The 24,357-nt window shown below is 39.9% G+C and overlaps 1 protein-coding gene across 1 annotated transcript in view; it reads right to left on the bottom strand.

Annotated features, from left to right (window-relative positions):
• Positions 1-24,357, bottom strand: part of YPEL3 (yippee like 3) — a 75,351-nt gene that overhangs the window by 14,694 nt on the left and 36,300 nt on the right. The window contains exon 3 of the mRNA XM_044086279.1: positions 23,635-23,678. Within this exon, the coding sequence (XP_043942214.1) occupies positions 23,635-23,678 (44 nt within the window). The remainder of the gene's footprint in view (positions 1-23,634; positions 23,679-24,357) is intronic.

Raw genomic sequence — 24,357 nt, 5'->3', positions numbered from 1 at the left:
CCATCCATTTGATTTTGGCAAGGTATGGAAATGAAACCTGTAACCCCTGGAAACTACGTCCAGAACCCATTTGTCTTGGGTTATGCGACTCCAATTGTGATAAAAAAGAGAGATTTTTCCTCCCAAAGGCGCATCCAGGAGGGGAACCCTGGAGCTAGTAATGGAGAGTCATAATGACTTGTTTCCTGTAAGGTTGTGACCTATCTTCCCCTCCCTTGGGAGAGGGGGCACTCCACTGCTTATTTCTGAAAGGGGGCTGTGCCTGACCTCTACCTCTGGAATGCCTTTATCTGCCCCTCTGAGGTCTGGCCGAGCTAGGAAAGGACCAAGTTTTAGCTGGCCAATTCCTGCTAAATCTAGGGGGTTGTACCTGTAGAAAATCTTTAACTGTCTGAATAGATTTGGCTTCGTCTTCCATTTTCTTCAATACTTCCTCAGCTTTAGCCCCAAACAGAACATTGTGTTGCAAAGGGGCATCTAAAAGCTTTGCTTTAACCTGCTCAGGCAAACTTTGCTCCTTTAACCAAGCATGCCTTCTAATAACTGTGCCAGTTGCTGCAGCCCTGCAAGAAGCCACCAAAGAATCAAAACCACAGTGCAGGGTATGTTTACCCACCTGCTCAGTAGCATGCAATAAATCCTGTAATTCCTTATTGTCTGCACCACCAGAAACAGCAGACATCTTTTGCTTTAACACAGACAAAAGGTATTGCTGATATTTTAACATATGAAATTGACAATTCAAAGCTCTAATAGACAATGTAGCAGAGGTATAAACTTTTTTGCCCCATCTTTCCAAGGCTCTGGACTCTCGGTCAGAGGGAATAGGATTCTTAGCAGAGGCCGCTTTAACACCCTTAGGGCCCTGAGAAATAGTTTCTGGATCAGCTAAAGGATTCTTAAAAAGATATTTGTGGGAATCTGGAACCCTATAATACCTATCCGGTTTGACAGGAGCAGGAGGAAAAGAATCAGGAGAGAGAGATGCCTCTGTAAAAACATCATCCACAATGTCCAATACAGGGGGAATAGCCAGGGGTCTATGCTGTGGAAGCAGAAGAAAATCCCTAAGCCTTTTCTTAGATTCAGAGTATTCCTGCCCTTCCCAGTGAAAATGCTCTCTCATGTCATGCAAAGTTTCCCCAAATGAATAATCCTCAGGAGGAGAGGCCGAAGGAAGGGATTCTTCAGCATCAGAATCCTCATAAGGAGGGAAGGAATAATCCTGCTCAGAGGAAGAAGCAGAAGAAATCTAAACTTGATCTGAGGAATCATAATCTGGTTCTAGCCTAGGTCTTTTGTCAGGAGGGGGATGAGAACCCCTGATCATAGTTAACAGGTCTTCAGCCATTCTAAGCATCTGTCTTTGAGGTCTAGGGCCCTGAACAGAAGGTGCCTGTGCATGCTGCTTAGTCTTTACCTTTGTCCTTGACTGCAAAACTGGAGTCACCTGTACATGAAGCTGTGTAGGCCTAAAAACCCCCTCAGAAGCCGGTGCCTGCACAGCGGCTCCGGACCCATCTGAGGGAGCAATATTCGGAGGTCCAATCCCTGAAAAGTCTGAAGGCCCCATCGGCTCCTCACGGGAGTCGGTACAGGCAACCAGTTCAAAAGTGGCGGACGACAGGGGCTGCAAAAGCACCACACTGATGACAGACGAACCGGCAACTGGCTCTGGTTGAATAAAGTCGTCCACTTTGGACCTCGGAGGCCTGTCCTTATCCTTGCACCTCTTATACACTGCAGTAGCCAGATAAGACTCCGACGACATATTGTAATTAAATATTTTTCCAAAATAATGGAAGGCAAAATCATACCTACGCCTAATAGTGCGTTGATTAAACTTAGCACAAAACCTACAATTAGCTACATCATGGTCAGGACCTAAGCAAGGTATACAGTAAGAGTGAAAATCCTTATGAGGTATTTGTTTCCCACAAGAAATACAGTTAACTTTTTCTGACATCGGACTGGAGCAAGAAAAAGGTTTCCACAATCGGGTACTTAGCTCAAAAGAAGAAGTCTTCAATTCAAAAGCCACCAAAAATAAACAGGAGTCGGCTGACCGACACTTGCGAACTGCTTTGCTACGGGCACCGCACGGCAAGAAAGACTGGGGAAAATGGCGTCGGATGAGGTCTTTATAATCCTTGCGAACTGACGTCAGGGCAGGAGCGACTTCAGCCGACGTCAGACCCGACTTTGGGACTCTGGCCGATCGAGGGCTGCTGCCAGCAGGAAGAACCCTTCAGTAATGACTGTAACAGTGAACCACAAAGAACATATACCACATGTGACCATGGTAGCACAAAGAATTTAGATCACATCACAGAACTACTTGGGACCAGCTACAAATGACCTGAAAGCAGCAAAGTAATGGGCTTGTCAATGGATCTTACAAATTCTAGAGCAAGAGTAAACACAATATGTATGTATGTATGTATGTATGTGACCCCTAACCAGGAAAAAGCTGAAAGGCACAACAACATTGTAACACATATGTGCTAAATCATGGTAGCTTCTAGCCAAGGGGTAACATGGGAACCAGACGTCAGATGACCAGATGTACATAATGTAATTCTGTAATCCATCACCAAAATGATATTTTAATACTAGGTGAGACTGAAGTCTCAGAGCAGTCTGTTTTTGGAACTTGAAAAAGAGAGACCCCTCACCTACTACACCTTGCCTTGCTCTAGTAAGTGACCAGTGACTAGTAATTCTTTAGATCAGTCAGGAAAATAATATAGTGAGATAAGTTAAGTATTGTTTTCCTGTATCTGTGTGAATCTGTTCATCTGTGTTATTAATATTTCCTATGACATGAAACTATGGTGTTTATTGTAAATATATATTTAGTATTTTCATGTTCTTTTATTATTTACTATTATATATATTTAAACTCTTAATTGTGGCTGGTCCTTTAGGGAATATTTTAACTTTTGATAGTGCTCATATCGATTTGGTGACTCTGTGGCCACTTCTGAAAGCCTTACTGCATTGGTCAAACACTATCATTTGTATTAATATTAATTTCACTCGGTATAATTGAGTACCCGTGTAAGAGCTTTAGAGTAGCTGGTTTAGGAGTGTCTGCTGGTAGTAACTACATTACAGTCTGGGCAGAAGGGGGCATAGCTAGTAAATCTGTGCCAGCCTTTCCCGTGTGTGTGTGTGTGTGTGTGTGTGTGTGTGTGTGTGTGTGTGTGTGTGTGTGCGCGCGCATGTGTGCAAATAAAATCTCAGAGTGTGTGTGTGTCATCTGCTGGGAGCAGGGACATGAAGCATTGGATTTGCAGACAGTGGTGAAGGACTTGGCTTGGACATTCAGCTGAGGACTCAACTCTACAGCTGTAGCAGTGGGGAGTCTTATTGGGGATCTGGAGAAAGAGAGAGAGAGAAACCAGCACCCAGACCGAGTGTGTTCCCTGTGTGTTCTTAAGGGAAATTGTGTTTGATGCAGAGAGCTGCATCTAGAAATACTGGGTGCATCCATTTTTGTTCCAAGTGAATGCCCCTCTCCAGCGTCAGTGGTGAGGATTCAGGCTCTTTGATTACTGGCCCAGAGTGGGGACGTCACAGTTATCACCAAGTATCAGACCAGAATAGCGGCTCTGATGAATAGTAACTTGTTACATAAACAACTCTTTTATGTTCTCCAAATGGGCATAAAACAAGGTAAGGACGTATTATAAGCACCATCATAAAGAAAAAGCACATACATAATAGATCCAAGTAGCTTATGATTTTATTTATATATATATATATATATATATATATATATATATATAGTTTGTGTCTTTTGTCTTTTCCCGGTTAGGGGTCGCCACAGCGGAACTCCGGTCTGCTAATGATTGGTTGTGGATTTTTACGTACTGGGTTACCAGCCCTGATGCACAACCTTCAATGAAGGCACGCCCCATTCACGTATGCCTCCACACAGAAGACGCTCTAGCTGAGGCGACAATGCTACCGCAGCACCACCACTGCAGTTTATATATATATATATATATATATATATATATATATATATATATATATATAAAATCTGAAAAGGGTATTTTTTTTTTTTTAATATTACCAAATAAGGGATCATGCTATGAAAAAATGCTAAAGACATACTTTACTGGTTGCCATACTAAATATTTCTTACATTACGCAAACCCCAGGTTTAATTCTTATAGTTTACACTTGCATACCATATGGCGGCTAACTATGCCATTCATGTGTAGGAAATCACCTACGTCACCCTGAAAACAAACAAGTATAATTTTATGAAAGAGGACCAAATGAGGAGTCATTTCATCAAGCAAAGGGTGGTGGTTATTTGGAGATTACTTATATGGCAGTTCAACTGTTACATTTGTGAAAGAGACAGAGAAAGGGAAAGAGAAAAGAACCTCTAAATTAAATCAAGGAAAGAGAAAAAAACTACAGGCCAAACATGGTTTTCATGGCACAGGAGGCAGATAATTTAAATATTAAACAGGGGTGCCTGAACTGTCCTTATCAAATGAAATAACCTGCTTGTGTAAGACATTGAAAAGCAGCACTACAACATACTACATGCCTCTTTATACACAGTTATCCTAATAATGCTGGTGCCCACTGGGAGCCCCAGATGGTGGCAGTCCAGTGTTTTACAGTGACAATCACCCAGGCATCTTATAAGATGTGCATTCTTCATGCCCCTGCTCTACTGCCCTTTGTCCCAGCAACACCTCAAGTACATTTCTGCATATTCCATATTTAACAGCTATGTAGGTGTAGTACTGACAAGTCAACAAAGGGAATCAACTATGCAGTGTATATATACCAACTTCACTATATGCTTAAGTGAAAACCACTTGAGCACTGGAACATTTCTGTAAAAGTTGACAGCCTCCCCAAGGTAGTGTGATGTTGCAGTTAGTTAAGCCTCCACCAAAGTCTTTAACTTCAGCTCATTTGTTTGAAACTTGTAGAAATGGTCCACTACTTAAGCAGGACTTTCTTAAGCATATTAGATCCACACATGCTACCTTCTGTTAGGTTATCCGCAACACAGTTCCTGTTAGCTTACGCAGGCATAGAACCTGGGTTGTGAAATAATTCCTGTGCACCACTTTGGTGAGGTAGAGAGGTCAGATCAGGCTAAGACAGTTACATGACTGGTAAGAAATGAGAATTTCCATTGGCAACAAGTCCGGGATGTTACTATGTGCTGATGATACTACTGTCACAAGGAAAACTACCAGCAACCATTAACAGCCACTTTGGGGGATGAGGACACTGCAAGTGAGACTAGAAAAAACTTAATCTTTATGACAACTGCAACCTGTAGAAGGATACCTTCACAGTGCAAATTCTCGCTGGCCCAGAGTCTGGTAAAAATTTAATATGCAAACAGCTTATCAACAGGAAAGCAAAGTACCAGTTCACATCAGTGACCATTAGCATTAAGTCAAGGACATCAGAAGAAAATCTGGGAAAGAAAGCAATGGCCATGCACTGTACAGCTCTTTTTCACTTAGAATGACTGAGGAGGTTGACATTCAATCTGACACTTAGCCTTAAAGCACAAAATTAAGACCAAGGAAGAAGACAAAACAAAAATTCTAGGGAAAGAATGTGAGTCATTAGTTTTAACTTCTTGAGGAAATGTGCACAACACCAAAATCACGGTATGCCTATGTCCTGGTGAAGTAGCAAAAGGAGGAAAATCTGGGGAGTGGAAAAACGTTCCTATTTACTTCGCATCTGGGCTATGTCCTAAGGGGAAGTAGCAAAAGGAGGAAAATCTGGGGAACGGAAAAACGTTCCTATTTACTTCACATCTGGGCTATGTCCTAAGGGGAAGTAGCAAAAGGAGGAAAATCTGGGGAACGGAAAAACGTTCCTATTTACTTCGCATCTGGGCTATGTCCTAAGGGGAAGTAGCAAAAGGAGGAAAATCTGGGGAACGGAAAAACATTCCACTTCGCATCAGGGTTAAATACATTAATACCTCCTGTACCCCCTTTCAGTCATGATTCATGTTGGAAGTCGCAATAAGAAAACATTTTGATATTTGGCATTACACACATTGTGGCTTCCTGGTCAGTACTACTACACAAGTGCGTAAGAATGGAGGTTTGTAGCCTTTTATGTTTCCTTCCCACTTTACAAGAAGGTGAACGGTGGGGTGAGTCCCAGGAAGACAACATGAGAATCTCAGAGTGAACAACAAAAGAAAATGCAGTCAAGATCCAATCCCCTGACCAACCTGCAAAACAAGTTAAGCAAAAACAGCTGGTAGACAGATGAAACATTTCATGAATTCCTGTATTAGCAGACAAACATTCTGGCATGACATTGTTTTGTAATTCACATTATTGTGACACACCTATTTAAAAGACTTAAAAAAATCCAACAAAGGTGAGATGATTATTTGCAAACAGGTGGTGGCTGGCTAAAATGAAAGTAAAGACTTTATGGCTGGTCCGTCAGTCACTTTTCTGACTAGCAAATAAAGAAGGTGTCTGTATGCAACACTGGATTGAGGTCAGTACTGCCATGGCAACAGCACTGTTGTGTTAGTTGAGTTATCAAAACACTTGGCTTCAAGGAAAGCTGCCTGAACCCTGTTTTAAAGCAACAAGGAGGACACATCCTAAGACTGTACAAATGTATCACTAACTAAAATATGCTTTGTCCTCTTCCTCATGCACAGCAAGTATGCACTTTCTTCCACAAACAGAAACTAAACAAAACAATAAACAGGCTGTACACTTAAAATCAAAGAGCCATACCTATAGAGAGATGATAACAGCTGATGTAATGCCAATATCAAAGTATTATGCATATAGAGGTGGTAACATTGACATGACATACCAAACCCATTTTGAAAATGGGAAAAAAGGGCTGGCCACTGCTGCTGATGATACATACGTAAGCAGTACAGTGACATAGCAGTTAGTGTTTTTAGCTCACTCCACTTAGTTCCCCAGTACAGGTCTCCAATGGGGTGCCTTCTGTGTAAAGCCTGAACATCTTTCCTGTGTCTGTGTGGGTTTCACTGGGTACTCCAGTACTTTTACATCCAAAAGATGTGGTGCATGCGTGTGTGTATGCGTCTCTTTCTGCATGCACTCGTGTCCTGCAATGGGAACGAGACCTGTTCGGGATTAGTTCACAACTCAGCTTTGCAAACACTGATTGCCATGGCAGGCTCCATCTCCCTATTTGTCTGATCTAAATTAAGTTAGTTATTGAAGACTGAATAATTACACAAAAATAGGTAAAGTGACAGAGACACAGGAGCATTAATAATCTTCATGCTGTTAGACAGCCAATTTGAAAGAAGGAGATAACATCCAATGGCATATCTTCTCTGTGGGTAGAGTTGGAGTAGCAACGACCATTTCAGAGACCTGTACAATATATGTTATTACTGTACAGAAAGAGAGAGAGATGCATACAGAGAGAACATACTACTGTTCTTTTTGGAGACTAATGTATTATGTCATTAGTTATTTTGTTCACTTTAGTTATTATTCAGAGTGCATTCAGCTTTGATTAATTTATCTGTTGTAACTTTTTCCATATTAATAATTTTATAAGATATAACTACATCTATCATGAATTCACATCAAAACAGTGCACTATACCCAGTTTACACCAGTCTAGAGTATAGATTACCACCAAACTCCCATTTGTAATTGTTTAAAACAGTGCACTATACCCAGTTTACACCAGTCTAGAGTATAGATTACCACCAAACTCCCATTTGTAATTGTTTATTTTTGGGTAAATCTTTTTTGTTTCCTGCAACAGCTGATGTCAGGCTTCCTTAGTGACCAGCCCCTATCATTTCTGCTACTGTGTCCCAAAATCCTGGTGTCTCACCAGTGTACCCATGCCAGGAGGATCTCCCTATTTTTCAAGGTCCCCATTCATGGGGACCCCAATCTCCTATGTGTGGGATATCCAAAGGGGTACTAGGTGCCAAGGCACCATGACTAGAGCAGGGAATGGGTAAGGAACCATCATACTGTGGCTTGCAGGGAGGGTTTTGTCTACAGCCCCAAGCCCCCTCCTCCTAGTGTGCCAAAATCATTCTCATCTTGGCTAGTCAGGCAATGATGAGTAACCTCAAGCCCATGTCCCTGCCATAGGTCTTATAAAGCATTCATGCCTTCTTTATCCTTCCACCCCCAGCTCCCCAGCCTGGTGTTATCTAGTAATGATCAGCATGTTTCTAGGCCCCCAAGCCACCCCCTAATAAGCATGCAGATAATCCCTGTCTCACCATAAAGCACCAGAGCTAACCAAACTCTGGCCACCTGAACTATGGTCAGAGCTTTATCCTTCTATGCCACTAGAAATGCTACAACACTTGGGATAAATGACTTAACTACCACCTCCAATGACTTAGAAAGATAAAACAGTACCTATGGCTCAAGTGAACAGAGCATGACTAGCAGCTTTGGCACCTGATGGAGCTGACATGGGGGAAGAGAGGAGTGGCATGACTCAGCTGGCTCTTCAGTGAGGTAGGTTTGGAGGTGTATATACAAGTATGCAGAATCCCTGGGGAGACCACATAGGAGCACTTCCTTCAAGAGGGCAGAACAGTGATGAAGGGTTGCATCACTTGCAGATTGACACACCTTCACAGATGTCCACTGCATGCCAAATCCCAGAGAGGGTTACTGGCCATGTGGCAGGGGGTTAGGGCTTAAGAAGTAACCCCCTACTTTTGAAAGACAATGACATTGCTCTCCACCGCTCAGTTCTTGCCCCTCCCTCCTCAAAGAGGACCGAATGTGCTGTAAGGTTCCATCTCCCAGGGAAAATAAGTTAATAGAGTGAAAACAGGGAATAGCCAGAAGGTCAAGAAGAAATCAGCAAAAAGAAAATGAAAAAAATGTTTTTTAAAAAAAGACAGCCTTTGTGTAGTGACCCTTTAATGTCTCCTTGTTTCCATTCTACCTTTGAGAAAGTTTTACCAGAAACGGTTCTGAATTTAGACATGCACTGAATGTTACTAGTCCCATTTGGAAAGGAAGTCTTCAATTCACGCTTCTCTTTTTGAAAAAGTTTTTAAAAATTGTACTGTACATTTATTAGCTTGTGTGTTTGTGTGTATATCTGTGGAACAAGTGGTCACAAATGATTGTTTCTAATTACAAAATGGACTTTTTTTTTGGTGAGATAAAGGTCCACAGGAAATGAACTTTGGAAATACCTGAGAGACACTGAACCAAGATACAGGTATGGTTACATTTGTTTTAAAGCATGAGAAAATTATTTATTTCAAGGAAAAGACAAAGACTAAACCTATGAGGTATATACACTGCCAGTGTTACTAGAGGGGCATCTCACTGCTTCAGTAATTGGTTATACTGCCAGGTGTCAGCAAAAATGTAACTGTAGGCTAACTCTGTCTGCAGGCAATGGTAACACCTAGGGATTTGTTTCTTCCAGCAAAGTCTTGTAATACTTTTCATTACGCAGTACGGGCCTTGTAAAAAAATGGACAATGCATCTGTGGTCATCCAGAAGAAACTGCTCTAAATGCACCATATGGTTCTGTCTTCTGCCTCTACGAATTATTCTAAAGCATACTTTTGGTGACATAACAGGGTCACACAGAGCAGCTTAAAGTGGCCTGAAGTAAAGCACAATGCTATTTTCTTCAGTGCCCAGAAAAGAATGAAACTGTCTTCAAAACACCCTCACAAAATAATCTTTGCATGGTTCCAAATGAATGAGACATTTTTGGCAGGGGATGTGTGTGTGCTCTTTGGCCAAGCAAAAAGTACACTGAGCTAAAGATTTTCCAAAAGAAACAAGAACGTAAAATTATGACAGAAAATGTGTAGCAATGTAATATGACATGTACTTCAAAACAGCCTCTCATAAACACAGATTTTGTCTTTGTTCTTGAATACTTAGGGTTTGCAGTCATGGGCATTACATAAACATGCATGCTGTTTGAATCAAAATGGCTACACAGCTACCTGTGTGAACTGAAAAAAAGGCACATATAGTACAACCCACAAATCAGTCTGCAAGGTGTTTAAGTTTGTGAAAGAGCTGTAACAATTCCATCAACAATTAGTTAGACAACACCATACGGAAACAGAAGAAGTGGTTCCAATACTTATTCCCCTCTCACTAATCATCTCAACTTATAATTCTAGACCAATTGAAACTACTGAAAACAAACCCCTCAATTTCATTAACCTGGATAATCTGAGAATGCATCACTTCACCAACACTTGTAAATGCAAATGGTTGCTAGTGCAAGCCAGAGCATCTCTAGTACTAAATACCCTTACAAATAAATCTTTGAATAATGGACACTGCTAACCCTGAACAGAAAAATTATCTGAGAAACATCACCACAGTACTTCTTGGGTGACTTTCATAAAACAAACCTCAAATAAAACACCCTTTACAAAAATGGCTCCCTCTGAATGAAATGCTCTCCCATCTGATATGAAGGAAATAAAGGCTATACAACTCCTTAATGCTTCACTCAAGTAACACCTTAAAGAAAAGAATAAATACCATTTCTTCAACAATAACAGCTAATGCAAATCCTATCATCCTAATCTCTCCTTTCCTCATATATGCAGCCATCACCATAGTATTTCTGCTGACCAGAGTACCCTTCACACGTGCAATAAAAAGCATTCACTACAGTTATGGAAGTACATGGTTTTACTACTGCCTGAAATGCCTGTCATACAAAGAACAGAGCCATGTATATTATGCCAACTTTGTTGTCTGAAATGTCTATTTCGTAAAGAATATATCCATGTAAATTATGTTACAGTCATGTAAATAAGGATATATTCATGTAAATCTTGCCATGCTCATTTAAATGCAATAACCTGAAATACCTGTATGTTGTCTGTAATGAACATATTCCTGTCCTAAATGTTTGTCTTGCCTACAAAGGTTTTGGGCATGACTGAAAATGTTTTAGGACCAGATAACTTACTTGGATAAATAACCAAAATAAATAGATAAATGAGGAAAAATGTTTTAACACACAACTAGGCTTAAATTACCAACTTCAGGACAGGTGCATGAACATCCTTGATAAAAGCAAATCAAGGCAGTCCGCACTGAAAATTATATTTTTTTAGTCACACAAGACAAGACCGAAGTATATATAATGTTAAATCTTCATAGGACATTTGAACAGGTCTCTGTTGACAAAATGCAAAAACTGAATGTTAGACAGGTACCATAGAGACTGTATATATATATATAGATAGAACATTTGAACATCTTGCTGTTGAAAAAATGCAAAAACTGAATGTTAGACAGGTACCATAGAGACTGTATATGTGTATGAATATATAACATTATATATATATATATATATATATATATATATATATATATACACACTATGTTTACTATTGGCATTTCGAATCAGCTTCAGCTGACCGTTTAAAACGTTGACCCAAAATGCTGAAAAGTAAACCATAGCAAAAATAAACACATTGACCACCATGGTTCGATGTATTCGACATGGCAGGAGTTAACATCACTCATCTCCTGCTATGCACATTAACGTACCACTGAACTCTACAGTCAATGGTATATTAATTCTACTATTGTGCAGGGAGGCTGTGCCCTCCTGTGCCCCCCACACACCCCCCTGCACATTAAGTATACCAACTCCGAGATCGCACTACAGTGAGGTTCATAGGTTAGTACTAGGCTAACTGCCCTTGCAAACCATTTTAAGCCTAGCCAATTATCCCTTGTGAGACTCAAACACTGCACCTTGTGTTTGTAAGGCAAACACCTTAACCATTAGGCCACCCTCCCAACCAGGAAATTGGCTAATTCCCTGTGGCTCACTGAACCGCGACCTCCCTGCACAATGTCAAACCCAAATTATCGACCTACACTACCCATTCGCTGTAGTGTAGTCGATCAGTTTTGGTTCGACATTCTGCCAACTTGGAAACTGCATGCTGGTCGACCATTGCAGTTTCCAGTTTTGATAGTAAACCTATATATGTGACTACCTCACAGGTAGAAGTTCATAGTTTGTCCAGAAGACAGCATAGTGACAATGAAGTGGACATCATCAATGGAGAAATGAGAGCAAATGACAGCAGCTGCCTACCTCCTGTGGAGTAATGAATTCATAAAAGACATAACAGAATGTTCACAGAAATCATTAAAAGGTAAAACAAAACAGAGAATGCAATTGGGAGACTGTCCTAAGCTGGGTATTTATGGCAAGAATTGTTACGCATGATGCACATGTCTAATGCTTGTACCAAGTAACTTTATGGACAAAATCCAACTCTTCCATCAGTGTTAACAGACAAAGTGACCCCAAGACTCCACTCTTTGGAGGTACTACCACAAGTACTTTAGTAGAACAGCCTGTCTCTCTGTATTATATGCTGCACACAAAGCATGCACATACAGCATTCCCAGATCCTTGCATAAGAAGTTACAAACTGCAGATGAAATATACGAGACTAAGGACAAAGCATTCTATAAACCAGTAGACCATGAATAGTTGAACAGTTCTGGTGTGGTCACAGAGCAACACAGCACAGAGATCATTGTCATACATGGAGGTATATGCACATACATTGACCATTTGAGACTCAAAGCGATTACACAAGATAATAAGGGAGAAATGCCCAGTAGGAAATGCCTTATGATGAGCACCACTAGAGGTCTATCTAGGGTGGGACAGCCACCCTGGGCACAAAGTCTTAGGAGGAATAATCAGCAAACGCTGACTTGGTAGTACAGTGCCACCATTCACAAACAAATGCTGATAATGTATCTGTGATCAGGGTTGAAGCACGTCAGAGATTTGTGCATTTTATAAGATGTAGCAAGTGGTATACTACAGTTTCCAAAAGAAGACAAGCCTTTTTTGGTCTTCAAGTACCAGATGACCCTTTTTTGCTCAAAAGAGTTATTGTTTATAGTTCTCAAGTACAAGGGTACAGGTTGTCTGCTCCTCAACGTAAAGTTGAGGGGAACACAAGGTGCCAAAGTAACTAGCTAAGACTCAGGACACCATTGCTGCAAAGAAGCTTTCATTTTATATTTCCAAGTTCAGTAGTGCACCTTGACTGTATGTTTAAAATCAAACATTGTACTACTTAATTTATTTCAGCAAAAACTTATTTTATTCAATTCCAAATGTTTGCAGATGGTTATTAGCTGATTCAGGAATACTGTTCAATGTTAATGAGGGTAACTAATAGTATCTGTTCCAAAGAAAGAGAGGCTGCTTAGCTACCTACCATAAGATTTTATATTTCAGTTTACTAAGTTCTAAAAGTGGTACAGCAACTGGCAATTTTGGTGTGCCACACGGGTTTGTCTAGTGGCAGTCAATGACCATACAGTAGAAAATGGTTGTAATACTGAAAGATTTAACAAGTGTCTCCTGCAAATTACACTGTGTGTGTGTGTGTGTGTGTGTGTGTGTGTGTGTGTGTGTGTGTGTGTGTGTGTGTGTGTGTGTGTGTGTGTGTTCGAACAGTTTATACCCAATTACAGCTGTCGTAAGACAGCACCAGAAGTCAGTGATCTCATATGAAGGTGAATAAAATATGGGAAGCCAGGGCCTACAATTATGCTCCGTGGATGCTCCATCTGGAGCCCTGTCTTCATATAGCTGATGTAGGCAACATCCCAAAGGTAACAGTACATATTTGCTACACAGTCTTAAAGCCAAACTTTACTCACTTATTTATTATTTTGTTTATTTCTGTACTTATTTTATCATTGTTTGGGAGAGTAGTACAAATCTCACAACAAAAGTCCCTGTCTTTGACTCCCCTAAAAGAAACTTGCAGGCATTGTGCCTAAAGCTCAGAGATTTTGAGGAACTGGACATTTCAAAGCCTTCTGAATGCTCCTCTCCCTATATGCTTCATGGTGACAATAAAATTGTTTATAAGTATGGTTTATTGAAAAATGGTAAAAATTATATTCCATGGATAATGAGAGCTTTGTTACAGGGAACTGAACACTTACTGATGGCTGCTGCATTCAGCCTCATTACAGAGTAGAATGCAAAGGAATATTATAGAAGCTCAAATATTAGTAGCAATGGAAAAACACATGACAAGGCAATAGTGCTGACTGCCTCTCATCTGATAAGTTTATTTTGGAGAGGTCTAAAACACTTTTCAGTAACTGTTTTCCCACATTAAAATGCTTTTTCGAGTATGAGTGAAGCAGGAAAAGTTTTAATTTTTTCTCTGTTGGCATAACATTTCAGTCTAGCAACTCCATATACAATCAGCTAGAAAACTGAAAAAAACATGCTGTTCCTAAAGGTCCCACTACAACTGTCAAGCATGAGGCCACTCTTCAATGAGAGGGTTGCTCAAGTGAGGTCAAAGATAAGTCAAAGTCTTTGGACTGGCACACAAAGCAGATCTGTTACACTATCTGATGCCAGAAATTAGGCAACCAGCAGAAATGATGCTACCATATATAAACTTCATGAAGTAATTAAGTGTTGAAGACTAAATAAGAACAAGCAACTCTGAAATGTCACCATCCAGGGGAAGGGGAAAACACTTATTTAAAATGATTTGTGCTTTGTGAAGCAACACTTGGAAGCCTGACTAATGGAGGGACTGACAGTGGGCACTTCATTTTGTGGGTAGAAGATCAATGTAAATTTCACCTGGCTGCAATTAAAGTAATTATGAGAGTTCTACAAATTAGAAAGAAAAATTCTTTCCCTGACAGATGGAACCAATACTGCAAGCTTTTTGTAGCATTAACTTCAGAGCTCTTTAGAGGTTATGTATCTGTAAATATACTCCCTATTATGTGTCATTGATAATAACATCTAATTACAATTATGTCCACTAAACTTGTTTCAGAAAAGAAAAATGCACCTGAAGATGATTGGCATTACAGAGCTAACTCAGGCTCAGAATTGATTCCTATAAAGAATCACCTAGCAGTCTGCGTAACCAAGAAAGAAGTTCCATCTCCTCTCTTGCTGAAAACAGTGAAACTAGAAGAATTCTATTTAAGTTAAAAACGTTTGGGATTTCTTTTCCCCCTTTCGGGACAAGTCATTAACGGTATATTTATAGATTCCTGGCCTTCTTATTTTTCTCTTCTCTTTCCCTCAGAACCACTGGGTCTATGAAAGAAGAGGGATGACAACTGCCTTGGACAACAGAGATGGAAGGTTTTGCTGGAGACTGTTGTCAATGTTGACTAGATAACTAGTTCTGAATGTTAGTGAGCTATAGGTTACATAGCCATGCCTAAAATAAAGCATCTCCACTCAACAAGTGAATTGCACTATCATGCACATCCTGCATTGTGCATGCAATAAGACATTATTCCACACCTTGGGTGTGCACAAAGTCAGGTTTTATACATCATCCTACTTTTATATAATTGTAGGTGGTGCACATTTTCACAACAGCTATTGCAAAAACATATAAAAAGTTGTTTAGCAGTGCTGATCACTAAGTAAAGGTCAGACCTGAGGTACAGTTACAAAAAGGGAACAACAGCCTATGTCATGTGTGAGTAAGGGAAACATGGCATGCATAGACTAGATATGAGACTGGTATAATGGTTAAGGTGTTTACCTCACCGTCGCAAGGGACAGGGTTTGAGTCTCCCTTTAAAAGGAAAACTTGCTAGAGTTAAAAAGGCCCACACGAGCAGCTAGCTTATGAACCTACAGTGACCGGTTTGCTGTTACAGCAAGTAAAAGCAAGACAGTAACAAGAGTAGTCCGCTGTCCTCTGTAACAATCATTCAGTTAGCCTTGCTGGGACACTGGAACAGCCCCTTATCCAAACAGTATGCAGTGCATGAAGTTGATGCGGGTATCTTCAGATGGCTTGCCATGTTCTTACTCTTACAGCTCTGGTCTGCTAACATACTAGATACACAACAACAACCAGCTATGTGAACTCCTTTGTAACCCACTACTACGTCTGCCAACACCTCCACTTCCATCGTATCACCTTGCCACATTCTCAGTCATGAGCAGAGGTACAGCAACACACTAAATAACACTTTTACACAATCTGACAACTCTTCAACACATTTTTTTTTCACTAAAAACTGTATAATTCCATAGACACCACCTAATTCTCTGCAGGATCTTGGAAGTTTTATTTTCCTCCTAGATTTACCCATTTATTATTTCACAACAGTCTTCAAAAGTCAAAGAAGAGAACAGGTGTCATCTTGATTTTTGGTACAACTAAATATGAACTAATGGATATAGAAATACCAAATCAGCTGTCAGCATAAACGTCTTGTTACTTTATTTCAGTAAGAACTCCTGGAAGTTTGCTAAATGACACTACTTCATTTAACTCATGTCAGCCCGTTTGCTCATAAACCATACATCAGTTCTTCTAGAGAGATTCTAGTTGCTCACTTACTTTAATTTAATTTTTCATTCAATGTCTGGGAATATGTTGCACACACATTCCTGTAAAGGGCTACTCTGAAATCATGTTCTTTTTGTCATCTTGTAAATAGGTGAGGTATTATCTATTTATAACCTTTTATTTTTTTTAATTTAAACTCAAAATTTGTCTCTCAACTCAAGACAAAAAAAAAGGCTTCAGATTTCTAGTGAAGACATAAAAGGAGGCCCTGTAAAACAAGTTATGCGCCCTCAGGCACTACTTGCAGCATAACTGTTATGACATGAGTAAGACAACTGAAATGCATCCCTACAACCACAGCTCAAGGGCAGCAAAGGCTCTTCTTGTTTACATTAAAGTGAAAATACAATTATCAGTGAAATGACAGTAGGTCAAGAAAGAAAGAAATTGAATTAGAATAATAATAAAACACTTTATCATATAAAGATAGAGACATTAGACCTGTAAATACCCTGTCAATAAATCTTATTTTAGTAATCTCATATGATGTCTTTGAACAAGGCTGATTATAATGGGGACGTGGAGGGGGATCCAGGAGAGTCTGTTAACGCAACAACACTAGTTGGTCAGCTGGTGTCAAAGTGTGTCACGCCAAGCACAGTCTTCAGTTTTCAGGAACAGACCAATGTGCTTTCAGCCAAGGGTTTGCACAACAGTTAAGGTCTTCACCTCATAGACACAATTTACATGGTTTGCTTCTGACCACAGGCTATTGATTAGGCTTAAAATGGCCCATCAAGACAGTTAACATAATATTCACCTATGGAAATAAAAATGTATTGTTTATCTGTGGAGATTACTGCCTTGTCAACAGAAAAGCAAGCACCCTTACTATCACACGTAATGCCATAGACAGTATGTCTAGTATCCCTACTTAATCAACAAAGGTGTAAATAAATACAGAAATGAGTAACACACATATTTACAGCAGGTAATGCTTACTACTGCCATGGGGGAATACAAGAGTTGTTAAAGGTATAAAAAGAAAGTAATCTGTATTGGTGGCACTTTTGTACTATCAGCCAGTACAACATTTTGCTTTCCAATTTTGTTCTTGGCTGTGTTGCTTTTTGTCTCATCTGTATGTAACCCCTGACCCTGTATAGTTTCCTGCAGGTTACTCCAGCATTCTCCCTTATCTGAAGGTTAAGTATGAGTGCAGTGCATGCATTCATCCTACAGTAGATTGGCTTCCTATCCAGAATTGTTTTTTCTGGTTGTCTACACTGAGGTTCGAGATAGGCACAGGCTTCCCCAGACTGATTAAGCAGGTAGTCAGAAAGTGAATGAATGAAGTAATGAATGTTCCAAAAACATGAAAAAGTTAAAAAAAAATACTTTAAAAAGAAGAAAATAAAAAGAACATGTTTAAAAGAGAAAATATGGCAACATGGAACAGAATTGCGTTTAATCAGGTTATATGTGACTTTTTACTTTTATAGATACATAAACTGTTACTAAACAAATGACCCAGGGGACTTTTCTAAGCCTAGCCAAGTTTTCCAAAAAGAATGACGACATCCTGTATCCAAATAGGACATTGAGGGCCAGGCATTTTTTATAAGCTGCCTCTGTCCATAAGGGACATGGATGCCAGGCCTGGTGTAAATTTCTTATTCTCCATCCACTAGTCTAGGTTGCGCTTAAGCTAGGTAATAGACAAACTCAGCTTCACATGGATGGGAAGCCTGTTCCATAGGAGGGGCAGTCTCAGACACACATTTCTGTCTTTCCAGCATGTTCTGTTTAAGTCGCAGACAAAATTCAGGTCCTTAGACCTTGTACTGACTTATAAATACTGGTACTGTTTGACTTTAACACAGAATAACTAACAAAAGAGGTAACATGTCTAGGGAGGGAGGAAAAACAGTGAAAGAAAAAGAAGAACACGAAGAAAAAAAAGAACGGGTATGGGGTGAATGAAAGTTGTCTTGTTCATGTAACTTCTGAGGCCTGGACAGAACCACACACAGAGACAGGAATTTGCTGACTTGCTAGAATCCAATCATTCCAGAGTGACCAAAATAAACAGGGCAGGCAACAAGGCTTAGCCTAGGGCAGTTTTGTGCAGTACACGACTTCTTAAACAACCTTGAAAGGCAACATGAGTGTCTCACCTGACAGCTAACAAAAGAGATGAACTAACTGACACAATAGCAACACAGTCCAAAGCACAAAGTATTAGAGTATGCAAACAGAAATCAAAGCAGTCAAACTAGGCTCCTTATGTTTTTCCTGTAGTCTTCAGACATTTTCTCTCATATTTTTTGTCTTGTCCCTCATAAAATTTTTAAATTTCCAGTAAATCACTGAGGATTACACCTGATAATACCAATCAGTGCAGTATGTTATTTTTTAAAAAAGTATACGGATTTAAAAAACTCTGTTATTCTACTAACTTTTTATGTGAATTGGAGAAATCATTAAAAACTAATTTGGGGGCTTTGCGCCTATTATTTTTGGCTTTTTTTTCCCAGAACATATGTTGAAAGGAAAGCCTGTAGTCCTTCAGGCATCTGAAATAACAGAAAAAAACACTTCTGACCATCTTTAACTATGCTAGAAATATTGATAAATGCTAAATGAATGAGAAAAGGAGGCAATCTTGTAAACATTGTGGGTGCTGCCATGACTACTCCTGGCAAACATCAAAGACCGAGTCAGTGATAATCTCATAGACCTTAAGTATGTCTTGCCTTAGGGAATAGGTCCATTCCTGTTACAGCACTAAATAAACTCCAGCACACTAAGAAATTAAACATGCTAGATGCAGAGTAATGAAGTACTTTTACTGCAGGAAGAAACATAGGGCAAACGACAAGATGCTATGGTACAGGTTTAGAATTTAGCAAACTGACTACTGATTTCTTGCCCTGAAGACCTGTCCTCACTTTATCAAACTCATTTACATAAGCCTCAAACAGAACAGCCACTTGCAAAGGAGTTGTATGCCGGAAAAAACTGTTGTGCCTCAAACATCTGACGGGGTCACTTCCCAAACAGTGTAACAGTAAAAGGCAAAACTGTGAAACATTGCTATGCCATGTTTCTGTACTGTTAGACTAAGCCTGGGAGTTGTCAAAGGTATTTGGTGGGTAAACCAGGAGATCCAGGAATATATAATTTACATTCAGACAGTCCATGCAGATGGTTCTGGCCTGCCAGTAATTCATGAAGGAAGAGGAGTCAAGAGGGCACTGCCTGCCCTGTTGAGTCGTATATGCAAAGGTGGAACTCTACAGTGCTGTTTAATATAACACATGTGATGCCCACATTCTAAGGACATTTAGTCAAAACAGAGTTGATCAAACTCTTAGGTTTTTAATCAAGTATCATAGTAGCAGTAGTACTGGAAGATGCACTTCAGTGACATAACTGCATTAATCAAACTTAGGTAAATACTCACAAAGGTACACAAACATAGCCCACACATCGTATCATTGTCTTGCACAGGTCTGCTAGTAAAATCGATAGAGAAAATCTGCTGCCTTTAAGCCTATGACCCCTTATTTGGCTGACAGTATATGCTCTCCCCTTCAGTAAATTCAGACAATGTGGCCACTGGTCAGCTTCTTTTTATTACCTCAATGGCATAAAGCAAACACAGCAGTCAAAATAGCATTTGTTTTTGCAATGATCAGTGACCATCTAGTTTCCCTTGTCCTGCCCATACACAAATGAATATTAATCAGAGCAGAGGACAGGGCCAGAGGTCAAAGAGCCTACACTCAGCTGGCTGCTGGCAAAGGACACACTATGCCCGAATTCACAAAACATGACATTGTCCCACACAGACAGAAGCAAAGCCAAAGCTACTGCACCACCCAGACGTGGCAGTAGGCGTATAAGTCAAAGGTCGGCAATCCCACCATGTTCCTTAAAAAGGGAAAGGGAGGAAGCTGCATCAAAACGCACTGAATATACAACATGAAAAATTATCCATGAATGAAACACAGAGAGAGAGAGAGATGTGCACCTGAAAAACTAATACAAATCAAACTCATTAGCAGAAATATACCTCCACTGACTATCTGTTACACACAGTTTGTACAGTTACATTTGAATTACTGTGACCATATACAGTGATGCATGCATGGCACTCCATTCCCTGACTCCAGACCTAGAAAAAAAATACTCTTTGTATCTCTCCAGGTTTTTACCTATGCAGCAGTACCTCTGAACATCCAAAACTACTATAGCAGTGATATGTTTGTACAAATACCCTGAAATTCTATTCCAGGTTTTAATGATAAGAGTAAGGACTCAGCTTAAGGACAACACAAAGGATGAAAATCTTGGACAATCAGCTCTAAGTGGGCCAGAAGAATGAAAGAGAGAAGGATTTTCTTTGGTTTTAAATGAAGTGTGAGAAGACAAAAGTTGTCAATGCACTGCACAAAGACAAATGCAGGTGTGACAGCAACTGAGATGAGAGACTTGGTCAATGACCCTGAAAATTCTTTGAAGAGAAGGGGGCAGAAAAACAAGAAGTTCTATACATATGCTTAGTTTTTACTCTAAGAAGGCATTAGCCAAGGTGCATGTAATGAAGAGTGCATGAATTTTAGTTTGTCGTGGGAGAAGTAATTCTATCAAGTGATGATGTCATAAAGACAGAAAGGGGAGTTACGGCCTAGCATTGCAACCACACACACACACACACACACACACACACACACACACACACACACACACACACGAAGGTGAATGGTAATGACAAGAACTGGATGTTGTCAGTAAACTTAGGACAAACTAAGGTCAAATGGACTGGAAGGGAGTCATGTGACAGACCCTTGCCACTTTTTGGGGTGGAGGGACAGTGTCCCCCATTGGTAGAGTCTGAGAGCACAGATACCTCTGATAAACAGAAGTATTACAGATATAGCACATATCACAAGAACATACCTCTTCCTCTTGGCAACATGAAATATAAGAAATGCCATGCTGGTTCACTGAAAGAAAACTATGGAACACAAAGGTGACATGCAGCATTTTATTGGGCCAAAATTGGTTTTACAATATAGCCTTCTTAGGCTTCCAGTCTAAATGATTCCTTCATTAGGACCTAAATATATTGGGGCTGGATACAGTGTTTTAAAGAGTTATCTAAGAAAGGAGAACAAAATACAGAACTTCTTTCCTACTGTCTAGAACAGACTTTTAAAAATACAGTTGTGAGAAAAAAAATCTTACTCAGATAGTTGGACATTTGGTGCAGATTCCTGAAAGACAGGAAGTGTGTATTTGTTGTGTGTAGCTGGCTGGAAACACAGATGGCAGAGGTCATGGTCCATCATGCAAACTAAAGATCTTTACCAAATAACACAACTAGAAGCAGAGTTCCGTAACAAGTGACATCATTCCAGACAACTGTCTTTAACACTACTTTTTAGCTGTTAGACTGCGGAGATTCAATTTAGTCTGTAAAAATGGAGTGTGTGTTCTGTTGCTTGGCATTTAATTTTCTTACATGTACTCATGCTAAGACCATATCGACACCATACCATGTTAATTGGATTAAGCAATGATGACATTTTTCCGGTCTCAAAACAAACTGCGTTTCTCCATTATCACTCAGTGAGGACTGTCACTTTTTGTACCGGGTCATGAACTCTGCTATCTATGCTTTTACATACACACACACACTAATGCTGTGTCCCACCCACCCCCTACCCCCCTCTAGGATCTCTATCATCTGTTTAAACATTTGAGTTCTGTACTATGACCTTTTTCTGTCACTTTCATTTTATTAAATGTCAGTTTTAGCCATTGGCAAAGAAATGCTGCATCTTCTTCTCCCTTCTAAGGCAAAAGTGTGTGTGTTTAAGCAAAAGAATCCAGCACTAATAACTTATTATGTCTTGTTGAAGGGTCCACATAGTCCAAAAGATCTTTGTGGGGTTATGTGGGGAGCAAACTGTTAGTGGGTGATTGGGCAAAGGAAGAGGAAAGCAGCAGACAATGCTTAATGGTCAACAAGCAAGGGGGGGGGAGTACATGGGGAAAAATAAATGCACTTTAATTCCAGAAGCTGGATAAAACTTAAAAAAAAATCTTGTAACCAACGCAATCAAATCCGACATTTTTATTCAAGTGTTCATTTTTTAACTTTAGTATTACTGCCATTACAGAACATTAAAAATCACATTGTGAAATCAGTCAAAATAGCATTTGTTTTTGCAATGATCAGTGACCATCTAATTTGCCTTGTCCTGCCCATGCACAAATGAATATTAATCAATTAAGAACCTAGTTAGCTTTGACATTAGCAAACATCCACACTGGTACAAAGGATTAAAAACATCCTGTCAACATAGGAAAACTAGAAGAATCTGTTGCATCTTACATATCATCAGCAGAATGAAAGCTGAAGGACAAATGGCTACAGATAAACTGACCACAAGGACAATATGGACATGGCATGCTAACACTGCAGAGGACAAATATCATTCAGCACATTTTAGGGAAACATACACAAAAGGTACACTGGTTCCATACAAACACTACAGAACAGCTTGCAGTTCAATACACTGAACTAAAACAAAAATGTGCAAACAAACTATGCCTTACAGACACGAGTTTGTCCACAAGCCAAACCCACCTACTTATCAGTCATTAAATAAATAAAGGTGGTTCCTCAGGAACAGATAGCATGAAAATAAACGTCAGACCATCTATGTGGGCATGTGCAAATTCCATGTCCTTTTATTATGTTACCCTGAATTTTCCTTGTAGCCAAACCTGTGGTGTTATTTTAGCATTTCCACCATCTTTGGGATTTCACTCTCTTTACTCTACTTCATGTAATAACCTACTGCTTAGATGAAAGGAACACATGTTTACGCTGGTGACTACATCCAAAAATGGCGTCCAACAGCTAGGCATAAGGCATGAGCATGCCATACCTGCCCTGAATACTGGTCAACATTTGGCAGATATTATTAGGGTTCATGGTTTAAAAGAAACATGCGATAATGACACTGCAGACAGAGAAATTCAGTATGAACATCTTCTGGGTACACTGACACCCCCTGCAGGGCAATCCTCCAGCAATCCAGGCATATTCCTGAACCACAACCATCTGCTGTTTGAAAGTTAATTAGCAGTTCGGGTTCCCTCAGTAATATGGTAACAGTGCTCAAATGTAGTACTTTATAGTATGCAGCAACCTACTTACATCCTAAAAGCTATGGCAGGCAAAAATGCATATACTTACACTGAATTGAAGAGGTAGGCCCGACCCTGACTTCCTTGGAAAGACTGAAAGAGAGAAGACAAAGAATGCATATTGCATCAGAGTGCTTCAAGCAACGTGAGCATCTGATAGTAAAACTCTATACTGTCCTAGCAATCAGATTAAAAATCAAACAAGTTGTAGTTATACAAGTTAATTCCTTTGATTCAACTGGTTTTCTAAACAATGCACAATAACACCCTTCCATTCACACACATGTGAACAGACTCTTGTCCTAACACTACAACATATACATTAGGTGCATTATGCAGACCAGAATTTTATTCTCAAGTTTCCACCCACATGCTTGAACTGTAATCCATCATATGACCACAACAAAGTGATCATATGACCAAAACAAATCATGTGACCAAAACAAAGTGATCATGTTGTCCTGAAAAGTGGCAGTCATTCCTAATTAACTTACACAGTTGGCAAAACTTACATAAAAAAGTGCTTGGAGGAGTGTGCACGAGGCCAGCTTGGTGATGAACAGATACAGTCCAGCTTAAAATGTCAGGAGGCCAGGTACTAGTAGTGGCCCAAGTGCTGGAGGGTCATACAGAGGAAGAAGTGCCTAGGGGTCCATTTGCTTTTCTCCTGGGGTGCTCAACGTGTCTGCCTGCTTTACAACCTGATAGTAGAGTCTGGCACATACAGCAGCAGGAAGAAATAATGACAGCAGTGATGAATAAAGGCCTGCAG

This window comes from Protopterus annectens, chromosome 10.part0 (assembly GCF_019279795.1).
Source record: "Protopterus annectens isolate FY-2018-M chromosome 10.part0, PAN1.0, whole genome shotgun sequence".
Taxonomy (NCBI): Eukaryota; Metazoa; Chordata; order Ceratodontiformes; family Protopteridae; genus Protopterus; species Protopterus annectens.
The sequence above is the reverse complement of the archived record's forward strand: the minus strand, read 5'-3'. Positions and strand labels throughout refer to the sequence as shown.